Genomic DNA, 24,831 nt, shown 5'->3' with positions numbered 1-24,831 from the left:
TCTGATTCACACAGTTTTGCGCGATATATTTATTTACTAACACAATCACCCGACCGGTACGACCAGCACGAGAAACTGTGGTTCAGCCACGTGACGCTGTGTCTCACGAGCGCTCCACAATTTCGCGTCATCTGGCCAATTTGCGCCGTTCTATCTGTTTTCATTAGCCACAAAAACAGGCGCTATATCGCGGCAAGTTACTCGCGCTATACGCGTCTCAACTTGCGCCTGGCCTTACAGAGACGCGCACAGTCTGTGAGTACACGAGTTACGATTTTTCGCGCGAGTATAGCAGTGTTAAAGTCAATTAGCAAACGTCTAACAAGCTCCAAGGTGTGGTGGAAACGTCTATTCGACCATATTCTGATTTGATTAGCTCTACTTAGATGGCGATATCGAAGAAGATCTTTGCCTGACTGCATAATTTTCTTCTAACAAATTTCTATGAATAGAATACGTTTTTTTTAGAACCTTGGCAAACGCTTTAGTTAGAGTCTTTTACAGCTACTAGATCAAACTTGTTCAGTTTCTGATGAATTTTTGAAAAAAAATTGAAATGTCCAAGATTCAAGATTACGACTTTTGCAACGATGATCCTTCAACAAACCATTTGCTCCAATAGAACACTTTAAAATGTAATGCCAAGCAGTCGAACATGAGCTTAAAAGACTGGCAGCAAATGCGCATTTTGGTAGTCCGTCATGTGTTGTACAAAAGCCGCTTTGCAGTTGAATAAACGTTCAACCAATTCAGTTGAATTTCAGTTGAACAAAAACTTCAATTTGGTCTGAATAAGCTTTTATACAACACTAGCTAACCCGGCAAACTTCGTCCCGCTCAATCGCAGAACTATTCATTGATTGATCCTCTAATCTACCCTTTAAAATTACCTTTTACTGTAACATTCCTAGTACTTCTAGCAAAACTCGACATTATAATATTAGATTATTTTCAGACACAATTCTCGTTCAAGATATTTCAACCACTTGCAAATAACATGTTTCTTCGTTACGTTACATGCTAAATTTGGTTTTATTTGCTTGATTAATTCTCGAGTAATGCAGAAATTTGTGTTTCATTTGTATGGCAGCTCCCCCTTAGAGAGGGGGGTGGAGTGTCTAACCACCATAGAATTATTTGTTGCACCCTGAAACCTCCATATGCCTAATTTGGTTTCATTTACTTGATTAATTCTCGAGTAATGCAGAAATTTGTGTTTTATTTGTATGGCAGCCACCCCTAAGAGAGAGGGAGGGGTATCTAACCACCATAGAAACATTCATTGCACCCTAAAGTTTCCATATGCCTAATTTGGTTTAATTTGCTTGATTAATTCTCGGGTAATGCAAAAATTTGTGTTTCATTTGTACGGCAGCCCCCTCTAAGAGAGGGGGAAGAAGTATCTTATCACCATAGAAACATTTATTGCATCGTAAAACCTCCACATGCCAAATTTGGTTTCATTTGCTTGATTAATTCTCGAGTAATGCAGAAATTTGTGTTTCATTTGTATGGCAGACCCCCCCCCCCCTTTGAGTGGGGGAAGGACTGTCTAACCATCATAGAAACATTTATTGCACCCTAAAACTTTCACATGCCAACTTTGGTTTCGTTTGATTGATTAATTTCCGAGTAATGCAAAAAATTGTGTTTCATTTGTATGGCAGCCCCCTCTAAGAGAGGGGGAAGGAGTATCTTATCACCATAGAAACATTTATTGCATCCTAAAACTTTCACATGCCAACTTTGGTTTCGTTTGCTTGGTTAATTTCCGAGTAATGCAGAAATTTGTGTTTCATTTGTATGGCAGCCCCCCCTTAGAGAGGGGGGAGGGGTCTCAAAATATCACGAAAACCTTCCCCGGCCCCAAAAACCCCTACATACCAATTTTCATTTCGATCGGTTCAGTAGTTTCCGAGTCTATAAGAATCAGACAGACAGACAGCCATCACTCCATTTTTATATATAGATATACAGTACAGCATATCTTCTTAATAAGCACTCAATACTATTGTTCGATCAACATTCAACTAACTAGTTTTATAACAGCTTATGATTATTTGTTGGGAAATTCGTGACAATCAACATTATTGATCTGTATTTTATTCCAATTTTAAAATTCAATGTCCCTAAAAAAACACTCAATGAAAAATTAAGATTCGTCAATCGTTTAATCTGCAAACACGAATCATTACAATAACATTTCTGAGCTTTCGTTTCAGTGGCGAGTATGCAATACCGTTGCAAACGGGGCTCTGGCAACTCTATCCGAACCAATGCAAATTGAGCGTAGGCAGCATAAAACAGGACTCGCGCCTAGGGAGCTCACGTATTGTTTAATGTTTAAAGTCATATATGTTAACATTTGATTAATTTGGATAGTTTCCTTTGGCAAGCGATGTTTGGATACCCATCCGGAAGCATTCTTGGCGATTTTAAAATCACTGCTGGAGAATCGCGCGGAGCATTTCATTTTTAATTTTAGGTTATGGTTTCTATGCTCATGATTTTCTATGCTGGCTACAAATAGGCGGCCATCTTAGCAATTCTTTGGGTGCAAGCAAGGCACCTCTATATATACCAGGTGTAACAATCATATGAAATGCACTTTCAGTCATATTGCTGAATTGCTATCGGTATTGTTTACAAACAGCTGACGGCGACTCTCTACAAACTGCTATGACGCTTATTCGAATGATGCCTACTTTATTCGGCTATCGCGAATTTATATTTTGTAGAATTCATTCTCATCCAGTTCATCCACTACTTTCGCATGTAAAAAATCAAAAATGGCATATCCTAGCAATAACAAAACAAACAACCCCCGCTCCACAAACCGTAATCCCCTTCTTATTGAAGTGATGATGTTGCTTCACCTATTATACATTTATATAAGCGCCTTGGTTGCAAGCAATTCGCGTTGACAGCGGAATTGTGTCGACATCTGAATACGATATTAGTTTGCATGAGGCCAACTATTCTCTATCAGAAGAGTTGGCTCTAAGGCAGTTTTAAATTGCTAAAATTTGTATATAATTTTTTTCTTGGTGTTATTTACCTATTAGAAGCACGTTGTTCTGACCCTAATTTAAACTATTTTCTATGAAATTTCAGATATTCTCACCGAAACTTACCATTATAATAAAAAAAAATTCTTTATACAAAATTTTTGTATGATATTTTTTCACTACATGCAAGCAAAAGTGATTTTCATTTACATACAATACTAATTTGATTCGAGAAAAATAATTTTCATTCGTAATTTTTATTTTAAAAGTGTGTTTATTTCTTCTGCAAACCCATATTGACATGCCTACTCCCCCATTTCGTAATACGAAGCTCAATGCTGTCAACGCGGATACAGTGTGCATTTAGCCATAGCGAATGATGCAGAAACGAAGAAGTGTCAAGAATTGCGGTGGGAGCTAATAATTGGGGTGAAGTTTTTTTTCTATAGATGGATCCTCCACCCGTGAAACCCCCGAGAGGTGTAAAATACGGCAAAGAAACGGTAATTCTGCTGATTTGATCAGGTTCAGAAGTAGTGTAATGTGTCATTAACAAGATTTTCTATCCCGACAATAGTTGGTTTTGGTAAAGGATATGTTACCGCTTTGAAATTAGTGTTTATTTTTGTGGGTGGTCATGTTTTCTTCGAGACAGTGGTTTTTTTTTATGATGTGATAGTGGGTGACCTGTATCGTCTGGAACGGTAGAGAGAGAGAGAGAATAACTTAGAGGGGCTAACATCGATTAATTGATGCTGGTTGCCAGTTCAACTTACGGTTGCAGAAACTTTGCAGATTAATGGGTCGATTATGAAAAATAAGGAAACGATGGAGAGAGTACAGTTCAGGTGACAATTTTGCGGCAGTTGTATTTTTTCTGTGGTGTAATATTTTAGTAAGACGCCACTTTCCAAAGATTTTACTAATGGATGTGTTCAAAAACTATGTGTATACTTCAAAATTTAGTTTTCGATTAACACTTGGTTGATATTCCTATTCCGACTTTGCTAATTATGAGAAAAAATATGTAAAACCAACCAATAGTTCGCGGAAACCATATTCCCTGTAGGCTTATATTGAACTAAAAGCATGAGGCATGGTTACAGTAACCTCATTTCACCAAATCATTCATCTTGAATGTCAGTTCAATATTATTCAATTAAGTTGTCACTTGATTCGAATGTTGGCTAGTGGAAGAAACTTTTAACGTAAATATACGAATATTTGAAAAATAGATGAAATTGTATTCTTGTGTTCGTTTTTAAAATTATCAATCAAGAGCGCATTTTCAGTTTATTTAGATTCCGAACGTTGGTCTGCTAGTTTCATTAAGGTGTGCAAGATATTTTGTGCATTTAAAGCTATGTTTTCCCAAGTACAGTATAACCCCGATTATCCGCTCGCGGATGATCCGCGGTGCAGTTTATCCGCGAAAGCGAGTTCCTTAGTAAGTCTATGAACCTTCCCTATATTCGTCAATGAGTGGTAGGTTTTTGTTTTTTTGTTTTGATCATGACTTTCACATTATTTGACCACTGGTGTACACGACCATACCATAGTTCAATGATTCATATATTGATGAAACATAGTTTTCAGGCTAAAATATCTTTTTTTGTGTTTGCACCTTATTTTTAGTCATTTATTGCGTTATCCGCGATTTTTTTTTGGCTTTAAGAGGGTTTAAGCTGTTCAGTTCACTCGCCTCTAACATCTGCGATTTTCGTGACCCGCGGTGAGCTAGCCAGACTATTCCGTGGATAATCGGACTTCTACTGTATGTGATTTAATTCATAGAAACTCTGAGATAGTATTTCTCAACAACCGATGTACTTTTATCAGATTCGCTGTCCCATGTTGATTTCAACTACACAAACTGGCAACTCGGACACATTGCTTTCAGGGCTAAGGTTGTGCACATGTAAACAACAGGAGATTTAAGTAATGTCAAAATAACACAGTGACAGCGATATACATCGGTTTGATGTTGAGCGAATCATTATTAACTCTCCAGTTTGTTATGAAAACATTGGGAGTAGAAAACAGTTTAGTTCAGTGACAAAAAAGTGGCATCGATACGTGCGTGATATCAGCATTTGTGCAGTAAAGCCTGCAGAACGAATGCTAGGAACCAATTGCTAGGATAAACGACACTTTATATTTGCTACAATTGGCTGTGGATTCCCTCTGATTACACAATTCGGCTGCTGATTAGAATATAATGGTGAGATGAATCGTGTGGATTGGACCACGATATATTCGCGAGTTAAGTCATGCATACCGGTGTTCCAATCTTTCGCTCTATGGGCAAAGCTCTAGCATGACATCATCAGTGGGTTTTGGCTAATCATTGAATTATAGTGTGGTAGCATAATTGATGTTTTAGCATGTTTGCCTCAATTGTTTGAATGGAAATCAAGGGAAAATTGAATACCTAGCTTCACCAATGAAAATGTAAATTTTATGGATTTAGCACGTTTGTTGAGGCTTATGAAATTTATAATGTATAAAAATTTCAACATGATAGATATCTTGAACAGAAATACTATTAATCATCAACCACTACATGATTCATCTAAAGAGTTAACATAATTCAAATTTCGCAAATTTTTAAAAATTGGCGAGTATTCAGAATAATTTTTGTCAGTTCCAAGTTTCAATTCTATTTTTTCAACTGATATGTATCTTTTAAGTTAGTTAAAGCCAGTGGCGTCGATTGAAGCTTTCACTCCCGGTGCGGAATTATCTGGTTGCACCCCTCCTCCTTCGGAATTATCCTTGTGTTGTAGTTATACAAAAAACCTCAAAAAACGGTTAAAGAAATTCAATTTAATTCAAAACTAAATCTTATAAAAAATTACTCGCCTAGTTAATTCGTTTTCAACTGACAAGATCGACAAATTGTTCAGACTCCTTTCATTAGATACAATCGATACACATAACAGGTTCAAGTTTCGGATACAATAATGCATTCCTACAACACGATAAAAATAAGTATTCCACTCCACGATTCCAATTGAGAACACTAATATTATTCCTGCAGCGATCACATGTCATCGAAATCTTGTTATTTCTATCGAAAGCTCTTGCTCCGAAACGCAGCAGCGGGATATACCACGAGTCTTGACCACAAAATCAATTGGACCAAAGCAATGCTGATAAACTACTTCTGAAAATTTTCACATCTAAACGCACGAGAATCAATGTTCATCAGCAACCCACAGAAGCCGGTGTATGAAGATGATCCATTCATCGCATCGCGTCTGTACAGCTTGACGCAGTTGAGAATCTATTGATTTCTTCTCTATCTTTGGACGACTACGTACGAAGACTACATGTTAAGGTCCACATACCACGTAGACTACTTTAGGGTGTGTAGGTGTTACGAAAATGTCCACGCTTGTTCACGGTGAGAGGAGAAGGGTGTATAGATAATGTCCACGTGGACATTAAAAAAACATTTCTGTATTCAACAATACGTGAATTCTATTCTGTTATTCCAAGAAAAGCCATATTTATAAATAAAAGGGTTGAGCTGACTGATAGTCGAACATTCGCAATTGGAATTGGTTTTCTATAACAAATATGTGCGAGAAATGAAAAATGTAAACAATTGTACAGATTTTCCTTCTCAGGATACCTAAAGATTTCTACTGCGCGTTGAGGTATGATATTTTCAGAATTTCGTTTTGTTGAGTGGTCGATAGTTTGCGTTTACATAATCACATCACTAACCACAGTGAATCCTGATTCTACCTCCCCCCCACTAACAACTATCCCTTCCTTGATATTCCCTTCTGGTTTTCGGACGGCGAATATCATACTAACATTCCTTTCCTTCCCCTGGTGATTGTAAGGACGTGGCCGGCGTCGTTATTGACTATTTAAAGCTCGAAGCACCGAACTTGTACAATGAGAATGGTTAGCTACTCTCAAGCCTCATTCAGTGTGTTCTTTGTGTAATTTCGCTGGTTCTGTTCAATCACGGATAGCAACTACGAATTGTACAGTCTACCCAAGCTCAAGTTCAAGCTCTGGGCTGTCGAACATCCATATTTTTCACATTGTTGAACTGCTTTGCTGAATGTGTAATCTAAGAATAACGTACATGAACTAAGAGCGATCGATTTATTTTCATTTGTTTTAGAGAATTATGGATGAAGATGAGAGACGAAGATGCCACTAAAGTAAAAACTGCTTCTTTTAATTATTTTAAAACACGAAGACACGAACAATAAATTCTTTCATGGGTGCACAGACCGTATCTCTGGAGAAGTGTCCTTAGCGACGAAGATGATCTCGTTGAAATGTAATATTTTCTGAAATACACTTCTATTGGGTTTTTTTTTATCCCATTTATTTATTTAAGACTCATTAGCAATCTAGCTGTAACAGAGCCGAATTTTAATCGTGTACATGTCACATGGTTATCATATCTATAATTAGCACATTACACAGTTGCCATTTGCCAGTATTCCTTCTATACCATTACATATGGTACATTCACACATTAGCCATTCAGGCGTAAGAGTATTCTTTCTGTTCTTCCATTATCCAGTTGGACCACCGGACAGTGGAGACAGTTGATTGATTATTGTTGATTTATTTATAGAACAGCAGCCCGATGGGTCTTGCAGAGCAGAGCAGTTGTATGGATGAATCGATCTTATTTCGACCGTGGATCGATCTCCATCGCTGATGATTGTTGCGTGGACGTAGCTATTCTGTAACAACACAAAGATGGTCAATGAGGGCCCTGAGTTTTGAACTCATGATCGATCGCTTACTAAGCGAACGCGCAACCAATGTGGCTACGAAGACCCCCTTCTATTGGGTTGTCCGGGAAGTTTGTGCCGTCACTGATGATTATAAAATCGAGGCGCTAATCAAGAGTAATCCTCACATGAAATAGCAGATTTATTGCAAATATTTATATTCATGAGCACCTGGTTAACCATGGTTACGTAAAACAAGCGGAATGAACCACCATTAGCTATCCCCAAAACCGATCTTCACTTGGAGGAAGTCGTGCTTCGTGTTTGCTGGGATTGGGAACCGAACCTGAATTCCTCTATTTCTGAATTTTTGACAGACGGCAAGTAGCAGACGGCAATCTGCTGCACTTTGTGGAAAAAAAAATCGCGACAAACCCGACCATCGAGGGAAAAGTCCACGAAGAAACTAGTGTACCTCAAGATTCCATCTTAGTGTTCATATTCACCTATGCGGAAGACAACATTTTAGTAGTGGTGGGAAACACGCATATTATATCAAGATCTTTGCGGCTTTAGGGGTAAAAGAGTGGTCACATGGCGATCACAATTAACAACGGGGATGAGTTCGGGAGCCAAAATTTACAACGAACGCATACCCCGCCGTAGGACGTGCAAAATACTGTGGTGGCCGACTGCAACCTGAATTTCCAGCACTATGTCGACGAGGTGAAGAAGAACTGTGCCATCGGTTTAGTCTTTTTAATACAATTACCAAACCTCACCGGAGTAATAATCGAATGACTGAATCTCCGATTTACAAGAATGCACTGCGGATTATCTTTGGCCTGCTACCATCGACACCTGCAGTCTTGGTATGCGCTGAAGTAGGCGAACCTCCGTTTGACATTTTCGTGGACATGGCAATAGTCTCCAGAACTGTGAGCTTCCTCGCCTGAACCAGCTGTGGAGACGCACCTGACTGTCTTAACAAAAAACATTGGCAACAGGCGTCACCCTGCAACCTTCCACCGATAGCTAAACAACATTGGTTTGGAGCCAATGGAGAATGCAGAAACAACTTCTGAGCTGAGCTCAGTGGGCATGAAGCAAACTTTTGTCGAATTTATCTTACTAAAATACTACCAATATGCTCCGTTGAAGCGAGACTGTTCCTCCGGTTCGAAGATGTAAAAGCGATGAGGGAGCGTTGAATCCTGTCCAGACTAAGATCACATATAATATCGCACAAATTCAACAGAAGTTTCTTTCATTCCCATTGCGATCTGTGCGAGGTCCGCTATTCGGTCGAACACATCGTTTGTTTTTGCCTGAAATACGAGATCCTCTGAAACTTTTACGAGATCAGCGGGAAACAGGTGTCCTTCTTGGTGATGACCCTTCATGAACTGCTACACTGCTTTGTTTTCTAAAAGATTCCAACTTGTGCTTTGAAAAAGAAATTGTAATCCAAAGATCCTTGTTTCTTTCCTTTAGCAAAAAGGTGAAGAAGAAAAGTCGGCATTTTCGAACGACAGGGATCCACCACCTTTGGTCAGGAATCTTGGCAATAGAACATCTTCGTCAAACGACCAAGGAAAGGAACCCAATGTTCAAATGTGTTGGAATTCTTGTGATATAAACATTTTAAATTGTTTATCCGTATCTGTAACGTAATAGCAACGTGAATGGAATCTGAGAGAAACTAAACAGCTATACAAATAACTTCACGGTAAATGTTGGAGAACTAATCAACGAATTGTAAACAAACCGCTTCTATTTATAGAGCTAACATTTCTTTAAATGTTAAATGATAGAATAGAAAATATGAACAAACTTAAAATGTAATTTATTTTCTAAAAATATTGAAATGTCCACGTGGACAACTGGGGGAGGGGTATAGATAATGTTCATGCTTGTCTACGGAAAGGGAGGGGGTATCTAAACTCGTGCTTTTTCTGTCCACATGGTACGTGGTGATTATTCGGATCGCGTCCCCATTACATTGACTCCAAAATAAATCAGAAATAAGAATTAGGTTTTTTTTCTGTGATGCTTTATACTCATGATGTTTTTCTCGCGCCACAATATTTCTAGCCTACTATACTTTTTCTGAGCGATTGTTTCTGTTAGAGTTGTTTTCTCCTGCGATTTATCCCGGTCACGAAAAATAACATTACATATTTACTTTCCAATTCGTATTTGGTATGATGGCTGTGTTCTCATTTTCTTCCTTATTTTTTTCTTTTTCCAGAGCGGCTGCGGACTGCTTGTTTCGGTGATCAAAACCCTCGATGCAAGCGAAACCAACGAGCAGCGGGAGCGGGAAAAGTTGAAGATTGAGAAGGAGTTCCGCAAGACTGATCAACGACTGAATGAACTCGTCTCGCGCAACGATGGCGACCTCACGCGCGTTATGCAGCTGTTCGGTAAGGTATCTACCCAGATCACCTGCTCGCGGGAAAGGATACATGTGGTGAAAGAAAATCTCCAGTCGTGCAAGCAGCTGCTACGATGCAGGCGGGAGGAGATGAAGAAGCTCTACACGGATGCCGTGCGGCACAAGTATGTGCTGGAAATGCTCGACCAGGTCAACGAACTGCGCAAGACTCCTCAACAGATGGCTTCTTTCATGACGAAGAAGCACTATCTGCACGCAACCAAGTTACTAATGTCAGCAATCGAAACCACTGAAGGTCCACTGAAAGAGGTTGAAGGGTTGAACGATATCCGACAAGACTTCCAGAACAAACGCCAACAGCTCTATAGCAGGCTGCTTGATGAACTGAATAAACACCTTTACGTGTCCAGCACGGCGGAAGTGTTGCAGAACTTCAATCGGCAGGCGTCCGGCAGAAACAGCCAACATGCCAATAACGCAACCAGCGGAGCTTCTCCTTTTCAAAGAAACGTTTTGAGACGCTCTGCGGAACGGATAGAAGCGAATACGAAAGCTAGGAAAGCGCTATTTGAAATAGCACAGAATGGTATAATCGGTAGAAATCATGAGAACACAAAGGTGACAAATATTCTATTTTTCAGGCTATCTTGATGTTGACAAAAGTGAAACCATCGAAGACACAGATCTGCTCGATCCCGACGTCAATTCAACTTACTTTATAGGAATTATTATTGAGTGCTTTGCTTTGCTGAATAAAGTGCCTGAATCTATAGAGGTAAGCAACTAGTTGCACTACTATATTGACATTCCACTCGATACTTCCCTTCTTCCAGTCAATAAGAGTACAAATGCAGAGTGAGTTGTTGGCAATTGTTACAAAATCTACTCAATACATTATCATGCTCAACCAGCAGCACACTCAAAATCAGCAACAGCATCAGTATGGATCCTCAACCAACAACGCAGAAGAGCTTAAAGAGCAGACAGTTCCAATTCTGGAACTGTTGGACGTGGTGTTTAAACAGTTCAAGCTGATAGCAACAGCTCACCAAATGGCGCTTAAAAACTATCATAACGTAATCCATCGATACGGCCTTCCGCAGACCAAAGCGTACGATCTGATTGAATACTGGGGTCAGGCTCAGGCGGTGCTGAAGCTGGTGCTTACCGATTACTTGGATATCCAGAACGATAGCAGCGATGAGCTGATGCGTGTTCAATTCACTGATCAGGCGACCAATATCAACACGTTCTTTAGCCGACGGAAGATGCAGGCCAAGAAAATGCTGTTCAAGTTTGACAAATCCTCTCATACGGCCTCACTGGAACCGGACTCTAGTTCCAAAGAGCACCGGCGTAATCCATCGAACGTTTCCAACTCCACCGCAAAGGAAGACGTATTGAATCAGTCCGGCGGTAACGGACTAAATTTGTTGAACGCTAGTTTTAATAAGCACATGACAGGATCCGATCGGAAGAAAGCCGAACGATCACTGGTCTGCCCACCGGATGCGGCTTTGGTGCGACAGATATATCTTCCAATGATGGGTTACATTCATGAAATCGAAAGTTTTATGAAATGCAAATCTGGGTAAGTATGGAAATAATTTCCATTTAAATGGTGATTTGTTGAAAGTGAATTCTTCCAGGCAATTGTGTAGTTTGAATACCTTCTTGGCAAACTATGTGAAGGATGCTTATCTAGCGAGAGGGCACAATCGGAACCTGCAGCTGACCATTGAATCACTCTCGAAAACACAGGACGCATGGCGCTCGATCATCTCACCAGAGGAGATGAAACGATTGGGGCTGACGAGACCGTTGCTTCAAAACACCGTAATGGTCGAGAGTCGTATGTTTCGCGATGTTCCTTCTTCGAGCTCGGTCGACTAATCACAGTCTATTCCGTAGGAATTTCCGAAACCAAGAAACTCATTCTCGATCTACCAACGTATTCGGATGAGCTGCTTAAAATGGTGTGTGCGCTGCTGAAGACTTACAGGGAAACCTGCCAGGCGGCCTATCGAGGAATCGTTCAACCTGAGACAGAAGACAAACGAATTTATAGCGTGGCGTGGCTGAAGGACGATGATATTACGCGATTTCTCAAGTGAGTGAAAAAAGATGATCGTATTGCGTACGAAATATTTGGAAAATCGGGATATAATTTCCTTGCTCATACACGTCTTTTGTAGCAAATTTCAAAAGATTGTTCATAGTACTTTTTTAACAGGACACGTTTTTATGAAATGAAGTTAACGTTAATAACTATTTTTGCTGCGAACGGATTTCAACGATCTGTATAACAATCGAATCGGATATTTTCCAAGATTTGTTTTATATGCTATACATTACAATCCCATAGTCTGTATATGCTTTAAATCAGTGGTTTTAAATCTTTTTTTGCTCAACTTCCCCCTTTACGAAAATTAATCGCAGTGCTTCACCCCTATCAGTATTTTGTAAGAAAGTCTGTAGTAATGTAAGTCAGTAAAGTAATGTAAGAATACAAACGGTTTTCTAGTTATATAGTAGATTAATGAGTTTATTCTAAAATTGATCCGAAACTCTGCCGTCACTGCCAGTCGAAAGGCACTTCAAACATTGTCCAATTTTGTTCTTTGATATAAGGAAAATATGTTTCAAGTTCACACGGGATAAATCTTGACAAATGATGTACAGTTTCCTATTTTATGGTTTCCTGTACTGTTTCGTCGTCTGTTCCATCATCATTCACTGACGAAAGTCTTTCGAACATTGCGAAGTTGTTCAGTTGACCATTGCATTTCAGATTCCGATCGCAAATTGTAGCGTATCCAATAAAGTTTTTGTGGCAATTTTTGCTAATCATCTTCATCTTCAAAACTAGGGGGGAATTCCCCACTACTTTAAATTGATGAAATTCACTGCTTTAAATTGATGAAAATTGGAATCATTACCATTTTCCCATACATTTGTTCCGTCAATTTGTGTGCTTTCCCGAACAGAGCTGTCAATAACGGGCATTTATGCAGCCGCTAGAATAGAAACAACGAAAGGAAATAGCGAAAAAAGAATATTTGCGATGTAAACTCCACCTTTGCCAGTTTTCCCAGGCTCCATGGTTTTGAAATCGGTGTAAGGGAAACATTCCGGTTTGCAAAAACGCAAACGTGTACAAAAGTACCCGCTGCTTGTATCTATTTTGTAATGTCAAACCCATGTTTTTGAAGTCTGTGTTAGGGAAACATTCCGATTTGCAAAAACGCAAACGAGTACGAAAGTTCCCGCTGCTTGCATCTAATTTGCAATGCCAGTTTCCCCAGGCTCCATGGTTTTGAAATTCGTGTTAGGGAAACATCTTTTCACACCTCAATCGTTGCGCAATCGTAACTGAGTGGATTTCCGAGCGACACTCGCTTTTATACTGATTGGTGTAATCTCAATAGCCTGTTTTGAAAGCAATTTTAAGGTTATTGAAACAAGTTTTTGGATCAAAAAGTAACAAGCATACAACGCGTAGACATTTTATCTTTCGAATGAAGTGTATATCACACCATTTCGTTCAGTTGTTTTGGAGCTATTAACACTTAAAATTTCGTTCTCCGGCGTAACGCTTTCGTTTTCGAAACTTTCCTGGGGTGAAAGACGTAGTCCTACGTGAAAAATTCAGGTGCTACTATTCATACCAGCAAGGAAACTAAGCGATGGATTAAGGACCAACATTTTTTGGACTGACTGGTTCGCTCTCCAGACTTGAGTCCTGTTGAAAGTCTTAGGGGGATCCTTGTACGTAGAATCTACACTGAAAGAAAGCGGTACACCACGATTGAAGAGCTCAAGGTCGCAATTCTGGAAAAATGGAAAAATATCGAGAAATCCGCTCAAAAAAAATTTGGTAAATAGTATGCCAACACGAATTTCCCAGGTTATTAGCCAAAATTGGCAAGGTTGCCAATTATTGACATGTAAATCAGGCAATATTTTTGATATTTTCATTGATAATACATATGAATTTTGTAATGGTCTTATAGAAACATGACAAATGAAATTATCATATTTAAGCACAATAAATAAACGAACAATTCTTTTGAATGTACGATGCAGAACTTTTTGAACTCATTGAAGCCATTGTTGCCGCTTGCTTAATCTTTCTGGGCATCGAATTAAAGAAATTCATTCCTTTATATAATAGTGAGTTTTGCGACCTACTAATTAAAAAGTTCGGTGTTCTTGCATCATTCGCGTTGTTTGTATTATATCTATGCAAATCACTTTCTCGTTCTATTCGATCACATACTTAACTTAATACTTAAGGCAACATACCATTCAAAATTTTAAAGATGAACACCATTGTCAAGTAATAAATTTGCTCAACAGATAACCACCGTAGCGCGTTCAACATTAAATTAGAGGAAGTGTATCTATGGCATCTTAATATTAACCGCATGATCTTATTTTGTAATCGTTGCAATACTTGTGTGCTATTTGCAAGGAACAAGATGGATGACCAGAAGTCTATGTGAGGTAAACGAGTGATTTATACAACCTGCTTTTACTAGTTATAGTTAACTCATTTTCCAATCGGCATATGATGCCATACTTTTTAGCAATCTTTTTGATGACATTATCAATGTGAGACTTGAAGGCTAATTTGGCGTCAATAACTACTCCTAGATATTTGATTTCTGTAACCCGTTCAATTGTCTCACCATCAATTTCAAAATGACTATCGAATCTGGAGTTTGATGAAGAAATGAGCATGTATTTAGTCTTACTAACATTCAATTTCAATTGTTTAAATTTCAACCACCGAGCGAGAGAATGAAGATCTTCGTTTAAATGTACCGCGGTTTTATCTAACTCCTTAGATGCGATAAACAGAACAGTATCATCCGCGAACAAGTTAACATCTCAAAAACTTAAGACTCGATGCATATCATTGATATATAAAATGAATAAAATGGGCCCTAACACACTCCCCTGTGGTACACCAAGTGTATTACCGAGAGCAGCAGAAATAAAATCGTTGAAACGAGTCCTTTGAGTTCGATCACACAAATAGCTTTCAAACCATTTGTATGATGTCTCTACAATTTCATTGCGCTTCAGTGTTTGTAACAATAAGGCCCTAGAAATTGTTACAAAGGCGCGTTTCAAATCCAAGAATAACGCAAAAATAGTTTCTTTAGCCTCGATATTCTCTTTCCACTTTGCTAACACCAAATTCAGAGCGGTCTCACAAGAGTGTCCCCCTCGATATCCCGACTGTTCTGGTATCAGCAAGTTATTGTTGTTAATAAACTCCACCAGCTGACCTTTTACCACAAGTTCTAAACATTTTTCTGCTAGCTCGCGTTCGAACACTGCGAAGTTCATATTCCACTTCAAGCAAAGATAGCTACAGTAACTGGTATTTTGGCTGTCGCAGAATAGAATACACCCTGTATTACAATGTATGGCGAAAAAATAGGTGTGTTAATCTATGATATAACAGCAAGGTTGACGTGGGACTACCGTTGGCTTAGTAATAATTTGTTTGTATTGATTAAATTATTGATTGGATGAAACAATTTTCGTGTTCGATTGATTTCAACATACTTGCTGTGTAAGTAGAAAATTTGAACAAACGCTATGTAATGTAAGGCACCTTGGTTTTGATGGCTGTGTTAGGGAACATACATCGATAGGAACAAAAAAAGACCCCCCCCCATCTTGCATGTATTTGCAAAGCAGATTCCCTCAGGTACATTGATTTTGAAGGCTGTGCCGGGGAAACCGTAGATCGGACCAATCAAAACTTGGCAGGTATGGCGTTTAGATAACGCTTAAGTTCAATTGTTTATCTCATTGAAAATAACATTTTATTCATTGTGATAGATGTAATGTAATATACATTATAACTATTTCCTATCAAGTGATGCAAACATCTTTCGAATCTATTGAGAAATGTTCGAGTTATATACATTCGAAATCATTAATTTTTTCCTGCATGTTCTGTGTTTAGGTTTTTCTATTGACACCCTATATATTCCGGTTAGACGACGACGACGATATTGAATTAGAGACACTTTAAACTCTGGGTGTTCTTTCGTCTCTAACAACCGGTTAGACGCAATCCCACGTCAAAATATAGTATTTACCACAATTTGGGAAGGAGTGAATATTGAAAAATATATGTATTTGTTAAGAAAAGTAGTAATAGCAAATGATGATGTAATAATGTTATTTGTTAAACTATTCTGACAAAATTTTAGTTTGCGGGGCAGTGCTGCTATTTTTCAAATTATTCATTCGGAATTGTACGCACAATTACAATCAGTCATGCTTTACAACACTCCTATTCACACGAATATATAATTTAATTGAAAATATAAATATTTTGAAAATTAAAATTATTTTTTCTCAAAAATATATATATTTCTTAATTCTGAAAAAATAAATGAATAGCCCTTTCAATTTCCAATAAGTCACCCATACATCGGAAGATGGGCACTTTTACAGGGAATGAATTTTCCAACAACAACTTTTTCATGTTTTCTTTGAATTACTATTAATGTTTAACATAAATTGTCGCGATATACATGTTCTGCAAACGTTTTTCTATTTAGAAACATGTCAAACACGTGCCAAACGCGAGAGTTTACACACAAAAATGTTATGAGTATAACATAATTTTTTCAGGAGTCTCCATACAAAAATACCATGTGTTCCATAAACTATAAAAGATAGAAAGTTAATGTCTTCGACAAAAGTTCATATTTTAATAAGATCTAAAAGTAACAAAACTTCAAAAACATACGTCTCTTCAATAGATCACTCCCAAACTGGACAGATCTCAAAACGTCCAACGTTCGCCACAAGCAGTCTTCGGGTCAGAAGCGGTTAATGAACACGGAACCCTCGGAGGAAGAAAGCCCGACAGCGGTTCAGCAGCGGAACGTTCGCGAAGCTGAAATGCTCACTAGTAATCTAAGCGAGGGTGGAATTTCTCAGCAGGAAATCCTCTCCGACGTTGGGGTTCTCAAGGAGCTGGCAATTCTGCAGGAGAGCATGGAGTGGTTCGCTGGCAGAATCACCGATTTTGCCAACGATTTGCGGAAGCCAATCGTGAACGGATTGCTGTCGGTCGGCGGAATTAATTCCTCGCCGGTGGTCGTTAAGGACGGTATGATCAAGGTACTAGTGAACTTGGCTCTCGAATTTGAGGAGCTAGCGAACACATGTCTACTGGTGTTGCATTTGGAAGTAAGAGTGCAATGTTTTCATTACTTGAAATCGAATCCTTCCGACAAGTTTAAGTCAAACAACCCAAACAAAAGCGACTCACTAGAGCCGGATGCGAAGGTGTTGAAACTGACGAAGGTGTTGTCCGATATGGACGAGGCGCTGAGTTCCACTTTGCACACGAGGAAGACAAAGGTAGGATAACAACGACCCTCTGAGAAGCACAGTAATCAATGATTAACCTTCTTTCATCTTACAGTATATATTTGAAGGACTGGCTCACCTAGCATCTCGAATCCTTATAATGACTGCGAATTCAATGGAGTCTATAGACCACGCGGGGGTCCAACGTATGTGTCGCAATGCTCTTGCTCTCCAGCAAACACTCAGTAGTATAACTGCCTCCAGGGAAGTAGCCCTGGATTATGCTAGGGCGTTTTATGAAATGTTTTACCTAGATCCAGATGTAAGTAAACACTCTCAAATCATTCCATACTGTGAGCCAACTCTTAAAGCTCAAAATAATTCACTTTTAGGAAATTTTAACCTCCATAATCGAAAAAGGATCCCAGTTCACCGAGATGCAGTATCTGAATGCGATGCATTTGGTATGCAAGAATCGAGGCATCACAGATCAGAACACGCTGGCTGCCTATCAGCAGAAGCTGAGCGATGTGCTCGGAACTAAGCCTGGTCTCGGGATCACGGTATAAGACGTAATCCAACGTAGTAGGTATCTCAAAACGAATAGGAAGTGTTGTTTAGATTCGAAATTATGTGTAATTGGTAAGCAAATGTTATCGCTACTAGCGGAAGATATCAAAACAAACCCATACAGATTATTATTAGAGAGTTTATGCGAACAGCGCTAAGCTGTATCATGCGCTACTAGTGATTATTAAAATATCGTGGCGGCCGGAGTAACGAGTACACGTGTTCATCTTGAAGTGATTATTACAAGATATGAAGGAGGCATGTTAAAACAGTGACTAGAAAGCCTTGCGTTTAGTCAGTTTGAAACTTATTATTTTTCGCACATTAATTTTGATTAACTTATTTTGGCTTTGAACAGATTATTTGAATCGAAGCGCAAATAAATCGCTAATTACTATGCTGCAAGCAACAAAACAAAACTAGGCTGCGAACGAAGTTAAATGAAGTAAACAGTCAAACACTAAAAGTATACTCGATAGAAGCTTGTCTTTTTTCATGCCGAAACCACCGTGTTTATAATTCATCTTCAATTAAAACTGCATAAACTCGAAATCGAATTCCTGTGCAGCTGTGGTACGAAAACTTTCTTGGGACACCGATCTAATGGCCTGTCTGACCGATCTAATGGCCTGGAATGTGCCAATAATCCATCTTTATATATGTTTCATCGTCCATGAATTTCAATGTAAGTCCGTGTGTTCTGGTCACTAGATTCTGCTTCAGCTTCCGATTATTGGTAGAGAAAGCATTCACTCTATATATATATATATATATATATATATATATATATATATATATATATATATATATATATATATATATATATATATATATATATATAAGGCTGTCAAAAAAATCCTGCGGTATTTTTTTTTTAATTTTCATTTGTTCATAAAATTAGTTACAATCATCTGTTTTAAGTCAAATATGCTCCGTTTTGTTCGATGACTTGTTCCCAACGAGATGCCAACTTCATAATACACCTGTTATAGGAGCTCGCTTCCTTATTGGCAAAAAAACTCGGATAGCCAATTTTCACAGGCCTCTTTTGTGGCTAACTTCTGACTACCTAGCTCGTTCGCCATGGACAAAAACAGGTGGTATTCACTTGGTGCAAGGTCCGGACTATACGGCGGATGCAAAAGAACCTCCCATCCGAGCTCCCGGAGTTTCTGGCGCGTCACCAAAGAAGTGTGTGGCCTGGCGTTGTCCTGATGGAAGACAATGCGGCCTCTGTTTATCAAAGATGGCCTCTTCTTCATGAGTGCTACCTTCAAGCGGTCCTGTTGTTGGAAGTACAGGTCCGAATTGAGCGTTTGGCCATAGGGAAGCAGCTCATAATAGATTATTCCTTGACAATCCCACAAAACACACAGCAGAACCTTTCTGGCCGTTAATGAGGGCTTGGCCACCGTCTGAGCCGCTTCAGCGGGCTTCGACCACGACCGTTTGCGCTTCACGTTGTCGTAAGTGACCCACTTTTCATCGCCAGTCACCATCCGCTTCAGAAACGGGTCGATTTTGTTGCGATGCAGCAGCGATTCACATCCGTCGATACGGTCAACGATGTTTTTTGCGTCAACGTGTGTGGCACCCATACATCGAGCTTCTTTGTGAATCCAAGCTTCTTCAAATGGTTAATAATGGTTTGATGACTTATCCCTAGCTCTTGGTCGATGCTACGGCTGCTACTATGCCGGTCTTTCTCGGCTAATTCAGCGATTTTGTCGCAATTTTCGACGACAGTCCTTCCGGAGCGTGGCGCATCTTCGACGACCTCTACATTAGAACGAAAACGTTGAAACCATTGTTGTGCGGTGGAAATGGAAACTGTATCGGGTCCATAAACTGCACAAATTTTATTGCCAGTTTGAGATGCATTTTTGCCTTTGTCATAGTAGTACTGTAAAATATGTCGGATTTTCTCTTTATTTTGCTCCATATTTGCGACACTATAATTCACGTACGATTTAACCATACAAAACACTGTCAAGGACTATATTAAAAAAAATACCTTTCCAACAAGCTATAGTATGACTCGATACAATGAATACAACTAGAACAACGCGCTTACAACGACACCTCGCGGAAATACCGCAGGACTTTTGACAGCCTAATATATATATATATATATATATATATATATATATATGGATTTCTGTCTGTCTGTCTGTCTGTCTGATGCTTATGGGCTCGGAAACTACTGAATCGATCAACATGAAAATTGCGCAACAAATGATTCTATGGTGGTTTAATTCTCCACCCCCCTCTCTAAGGGGGGCTGCGATACAAATGAAACACAAATTTCTGCATTAATCGAGAAAAATTCAAGAAATGAAACCAAACTGTACATATTGAGGTATTAGGGTGCAATAAATGTTTCTGTGATGGTTAGACTCTCCACCCCCCTCTCTGAGGGGGGCTTCCGTACAAATGAAACACAAATTTCTGCATTACTCTAGAATTATTCAAGCAAATGAAACCAAATTGGGCATATTGAGGTATTAGGGTGCAATAAATGTTTCTATGGTGGTTAGATTCTCCACCCCCCCTCTCTAAGGGGGAGCTGCCATACAAATGAAACTCAAATTTCTGCATTACTCGAGAATTAATCAAGCAAATGGAACCAAATTTTGCATGTGGAGGTTTTTGGGTTCAATAAATGATTCTATGGAGGTTAGATACTCCTCCTCTCTCTCAGGTGGGACTGCCATAAAAATGAAACGCAAATTTATGCATAATTCAAGGAAAGGAAGTGTCCGATTTAGGGCTATCTTTATATCTGATATTATAATGATGAGTTTTGTTAGAAATACTAGGAATTTTATAGTAAAAGGTAAATTCAACGGGGTCGATTAAAAGATCAATTAATGAACAGTTCTGCGATTGGATCCATGAACTTGCTCATAGTAAGAAAACGTGAATGTTTGAAGGTATTGATAACAAATAACAAATTTTGGGCGGGACGAAGTTTGCCGGGTCAGCTAGTCACAAATAAAAACGGCCTGATATTAGTCAACTTCGCCGCAGCCAGAGGAATAGCAAATTTGTAGTATTTCCATCACATGCTGGACTATTCGGATACACACCTGGAACCATCCAAACGGAGCACCAACTCTCAAATCGACCATGTTCAGATTGCCGGTTGCACATTGCACTTCTGAGGCGTCATCGATGTTTGAAGATTTCGAAGACCTGATGCCGACTCGCATCACTATTTCGTTGTATGTAAGATTCTGGTCCGGTTGCCCAACGTATCTAAATCGAGTTCAACGAGGAAAGTTTGGCAACAAATGTGACACGACAGGTCATGGAGGGATACCGAGAGGCAAGCTGTGCTGAAAAGAGACTTCATCGTCGTGAGAAACGTGAGCACTGCGATCGCGCTCTTGCGGAGGCGGATGATTGGATATGAGAAGTTTCTATAAAGCGGTAAACGGAATCAGGAATCGGACCGTGCCAGTTCAGTCGTGTCAGTCGAGTCGAGGCTGTAGAGTGCTATTCATCGAATCATCCTGAGGGTTTGGCCCCAGGGTTGCCACATTTAATTCTGTAAAATTTTCAGAATTTCAGTATTTTTTGCAAAAACAATCTGTATCGAAAAATTAATGAAAAATTGAAAATGAATGTTTATTTTCATTTTGAATTTATTTTTCTTATATATGTGTTGTTAAAGTCGCATCAAAACAACAACATAAATCATGAAAAGGTTTTCTCATAATCCTTTGAATTGTACGATGTTTATACAGGGAAACTTCGATATAACGTACATTTTACCTTGATATAACGTACACATTTCCAAATCGTGAAGAAAATTTTTTTGACGTAGGATTACGTCTTTCGGGAACATATTGGGGTACAAATTGAAAAATGAAAATCGATCGCATCGTGAAAAATGTCCAATTTCAAACGCTTGTTACTCATTCATTTCATGATGGATTGATGAGATTTTTGCATCAAACGATTACGGCACTCCATAACAATTTTTCACATTGAATAAAATAGTATATATCATATAACTAACTATCGAACAATTGAAAAAATTCAACCCCTATCCAAACAGTGATACCCAGTCCTGATTGGTCGAAATTGACGTCATTTCTTTTTCGCGCCCGATTCGTTCTCTCACCGGCAAGCTGCATGGCAATCGAGTAGGAGGCGCCTACATCACACATACCAAATGATATAAAAGCAAGGAGCATTCGTGGATCTCATTCATTCTTACAACGGACGTGGAACGGACAACAACAAGTGGAGAGCAGCAGCAGTGAAAGCGGCTAATATATAGGCGAGCATAGAAGTTGAGCGGTCAAAATGCGAGCTGTGTCTCGCATCGAGCTTCTATGGCAGCATAAGCAGCGGCAAACAGTAGCAACGGTTGTTGAAACCGGTCTACTACTAGTGGCAGCAGCAAGCATCACGAGCGGATCGTTTCAGGCACGCTCTCTCCGTCAGAAGTGCGAGAACGTTTCTTGGCATCGTGAAAGTGCAGCATCGAATCTGAGCGGCCAACAATTGAGCTGTGTCTCACATAAGTGGCAGTAGCAGCAGCAGTGGCGGTAAACATCGAGGCTGAACCTCAACAATCGAGCTGTGTCTCGCATCGGTCCACTACTGTTGGCAACAACAAATATCATGAGTAGAGAGTTTCAGGCATTCTCTCTTTCTCTACTGCTGCTGCTGCTGCTACTCAGTCAGATTTCTCATTCTTGTTGGACGCTCAGATCGATAAACATATGTGTTTCTAGTGTGCATTGCTGGTACTCCTGTTCACATCAACTAATACAATTGGATGCGGTTATGGAGGTAAAGAAGACAAAGGACCCGGTTAAGGAATAGTGTATCGCAAGGTTCCACATGGCAACATCCAGTGTATCAAACCCGCTATCCGTTGTTTAGCTCACCGTGATGGTGTCAACGAAACCCTTGCAAACCGACGCACAGAAGCCGAAGATGCCAAAGCCAAGGAAAGCAGCAGCGACTCCGAAAAAACTACCGCTGCCAAAAAGTTAACAACTACTACATCCGACTGAAACCTCATTACATTAGCACGCAGCAGATTCCATACAACCCATTTAACCATTCCAGTTCTTTTCAGGACTTTCGATATTGCTTTGAAACGAAAGAGTTTAATTTATTGTTTTCCACTTATCATAAAAATGATATAAAACTACGATCAAAAATACTGTTTACTTTTACATTTTCTTTGATCATGTGCAACTAACAGGAAACTTATCACGTCAGAAACATACTTTCCATCAACCAACCTGACTGGATGCGGTAAGGGAGGCGAATGACATATGTATGCATATATATATATATATATATAGCGAAACGGCTCCGGTCATACACAGCACGTTTCAGACAAATGCCTCAAGGAATTTTCTAAAATAATATTTTGCCGATGCCTTTGCGCGAACTACACAGGCGAGTAGCACCATAATAGCAAATCAAATGTCGAAGTTCGTGATATGGGTGCGTTCATCGCTATTCGGTTCGGCGTCGGTTTAACCCTTTCATTACGGCAGTGTGCTCCGCCGAAGTGCTACCCCTGTACGAAGCACTGCGCCGAAAAGTATGTACATCGCGCTGGTGTGATCGAAGAGCAGTATGAATTTCATGTCGTCTAAAGACGACGCTCGTACACACAGCCCGTCGCGTGGATGTCGTCTATAGACGACACTCGTACACACAAGACGTCGCGCGGATGTCGTCTATAGACGACGCTCGTAACGGATGGGATAACTACGCTTGGCAACATTGACATCTGGCAATTTTCATATAAGATTTTTTCCCCGCATGTTAAAAGTGGTTTTTCATGTACATAAAAGCGCAGCGTAGTATGTCAACTGCTTCCCGGTTAGAAAATAAATGATCGTTAGAAAATAAATGAGCGACCCGTCCAATTTCAAACGCTTATTGCTCATTCATTTCATAATGGATTGATGAGATGTTTGCATCATACGTTGTCGGCACTCCATAATAATTTTTCACATTGAATAAAATAATATATACCATGTAACTAACAATCGAACAATTAAAAAATCTCAACCATTATCCAAACAGAAGATACCTAGGCTTGATTGATCGAAATTGACGTCATTTCTTTTTCGCGCCCGATTCGTTCGTTCACCGGCAAGCTGCATGACAATCGAGGAGGAGGCGCCTACTTCACACATACCAAATAATATAAAAGGATGGAGCGTTCGTGGATTTTATTCATTTTTACAACGGACGTGGAACGCACAACAGTGGAGAGCAGCAGCAGTGGACGCGGCTAATATATAGACGAGCATCGAAGCTGTGTGGTCAATAGGCTAGCTGTGCCTCACATCAAGCTTCTATGGCAGTATAAGCAGCGACAAACTACTACTACTCTACTAGTGGCAGCAGCAAGCATCGCGAGCGGAGCATTTCGGGCACGCTCTCTCCATCAGAAGTGCGAGCACATGCTTCTTGGAATCGTGAAAGTGCAGCAGTGAACTTCAAGATGAGCATCGAATCTGAGCGGCCAACAATTGAGCTGTGTCTCATATCGAACTCAAGTGGCAGTAGCAGCAGCAGCGGCGGTAAACATCGAGTCCTAACATTTCTTAGAAAAAGTTATCTTTATCTTATTCATACAAATTCTTAAACTTTGTGGTTGGTCAAGTGAGTACACTTGATATCATTCTCTCTACAATAAATAGATATACAATTCAGAAAACATTAAGTGTGATAAATAATTAATAATACAATTTTCAACAATAATACTTTCCACTAAACTATTATTATTCTTTGTTATAACAAGCTG

General features: G+C 39.4%; 1 protein-coding gene across 3 annotated transcripts; it reads left to right on the top strand.

Annotated features, from left to right (window-relative positions):
- Positions 1-3,389: 3,389 nt before the first annotated feature.
- LOC129778812 (exocyst complex component 4) lies at positions 3,390-18,510 on the top strand. Of its 3 annotated transcripts, none has more exons than XM_055785924.1 (9): positions 3,390-3,511; positions 9,972-10,704; positions 10,760-10,893; positions 10,952-11,709; positions 11,768-11,970; positions 12,030-12,228; positions 16,913-17,519; positions 17,584-17,790; positions 17,861-18,510. In XM_055785924.1, exons 1-9 carry the CDS (start codon positions 3,458-3,460, stop codon positions 18,035-18,037), a joined length of 3,072 nt encoding a protein of 1,023 aa, XP_055641899.1. In that variant the 5' UTR covers positions 3,390-3,457; the 3' UTR covers positions 18,038-18,510. The 3 variants fall into 3 exon arrangements, with proteins under 3 accessions (XP_055641899.1, XP_055641901.1, XP_055641900.1); XM_055785926.1 differs by lacking the exon at positions 3,390-3,511 and adding an exon at positions 3,539-3,856; XM_055785925.1 differs by lacking the exon at positions 3,390-3,511 and adding an exon at positions 4,975-5,229.
- The last annotated feature ends 6,321 nt before the right edge of the window (positions 18,511-24,831 follow it).

The sequence above is a fragment of the Toxorhynchites rutilus genome, chromosome 3 (genome assembly GCF_029784135.1).
Source record: "Toxorhynchites rutilus septentrionalis strain SRP chromosome 3, ASM2978413v1, whole genome shotgun sequence".
Taxonomy (NCBI): Eukaryota; Metazoa; Arthropoda; class Insecta; order Diptera; family Culicidae; genus Toxorhynchites; species Toxorhynchites rutilus.
Note: the sequence above shows the minus strand (reverse complement) of the source record. Positions and strands in the feature narration are given on the sequence as shown.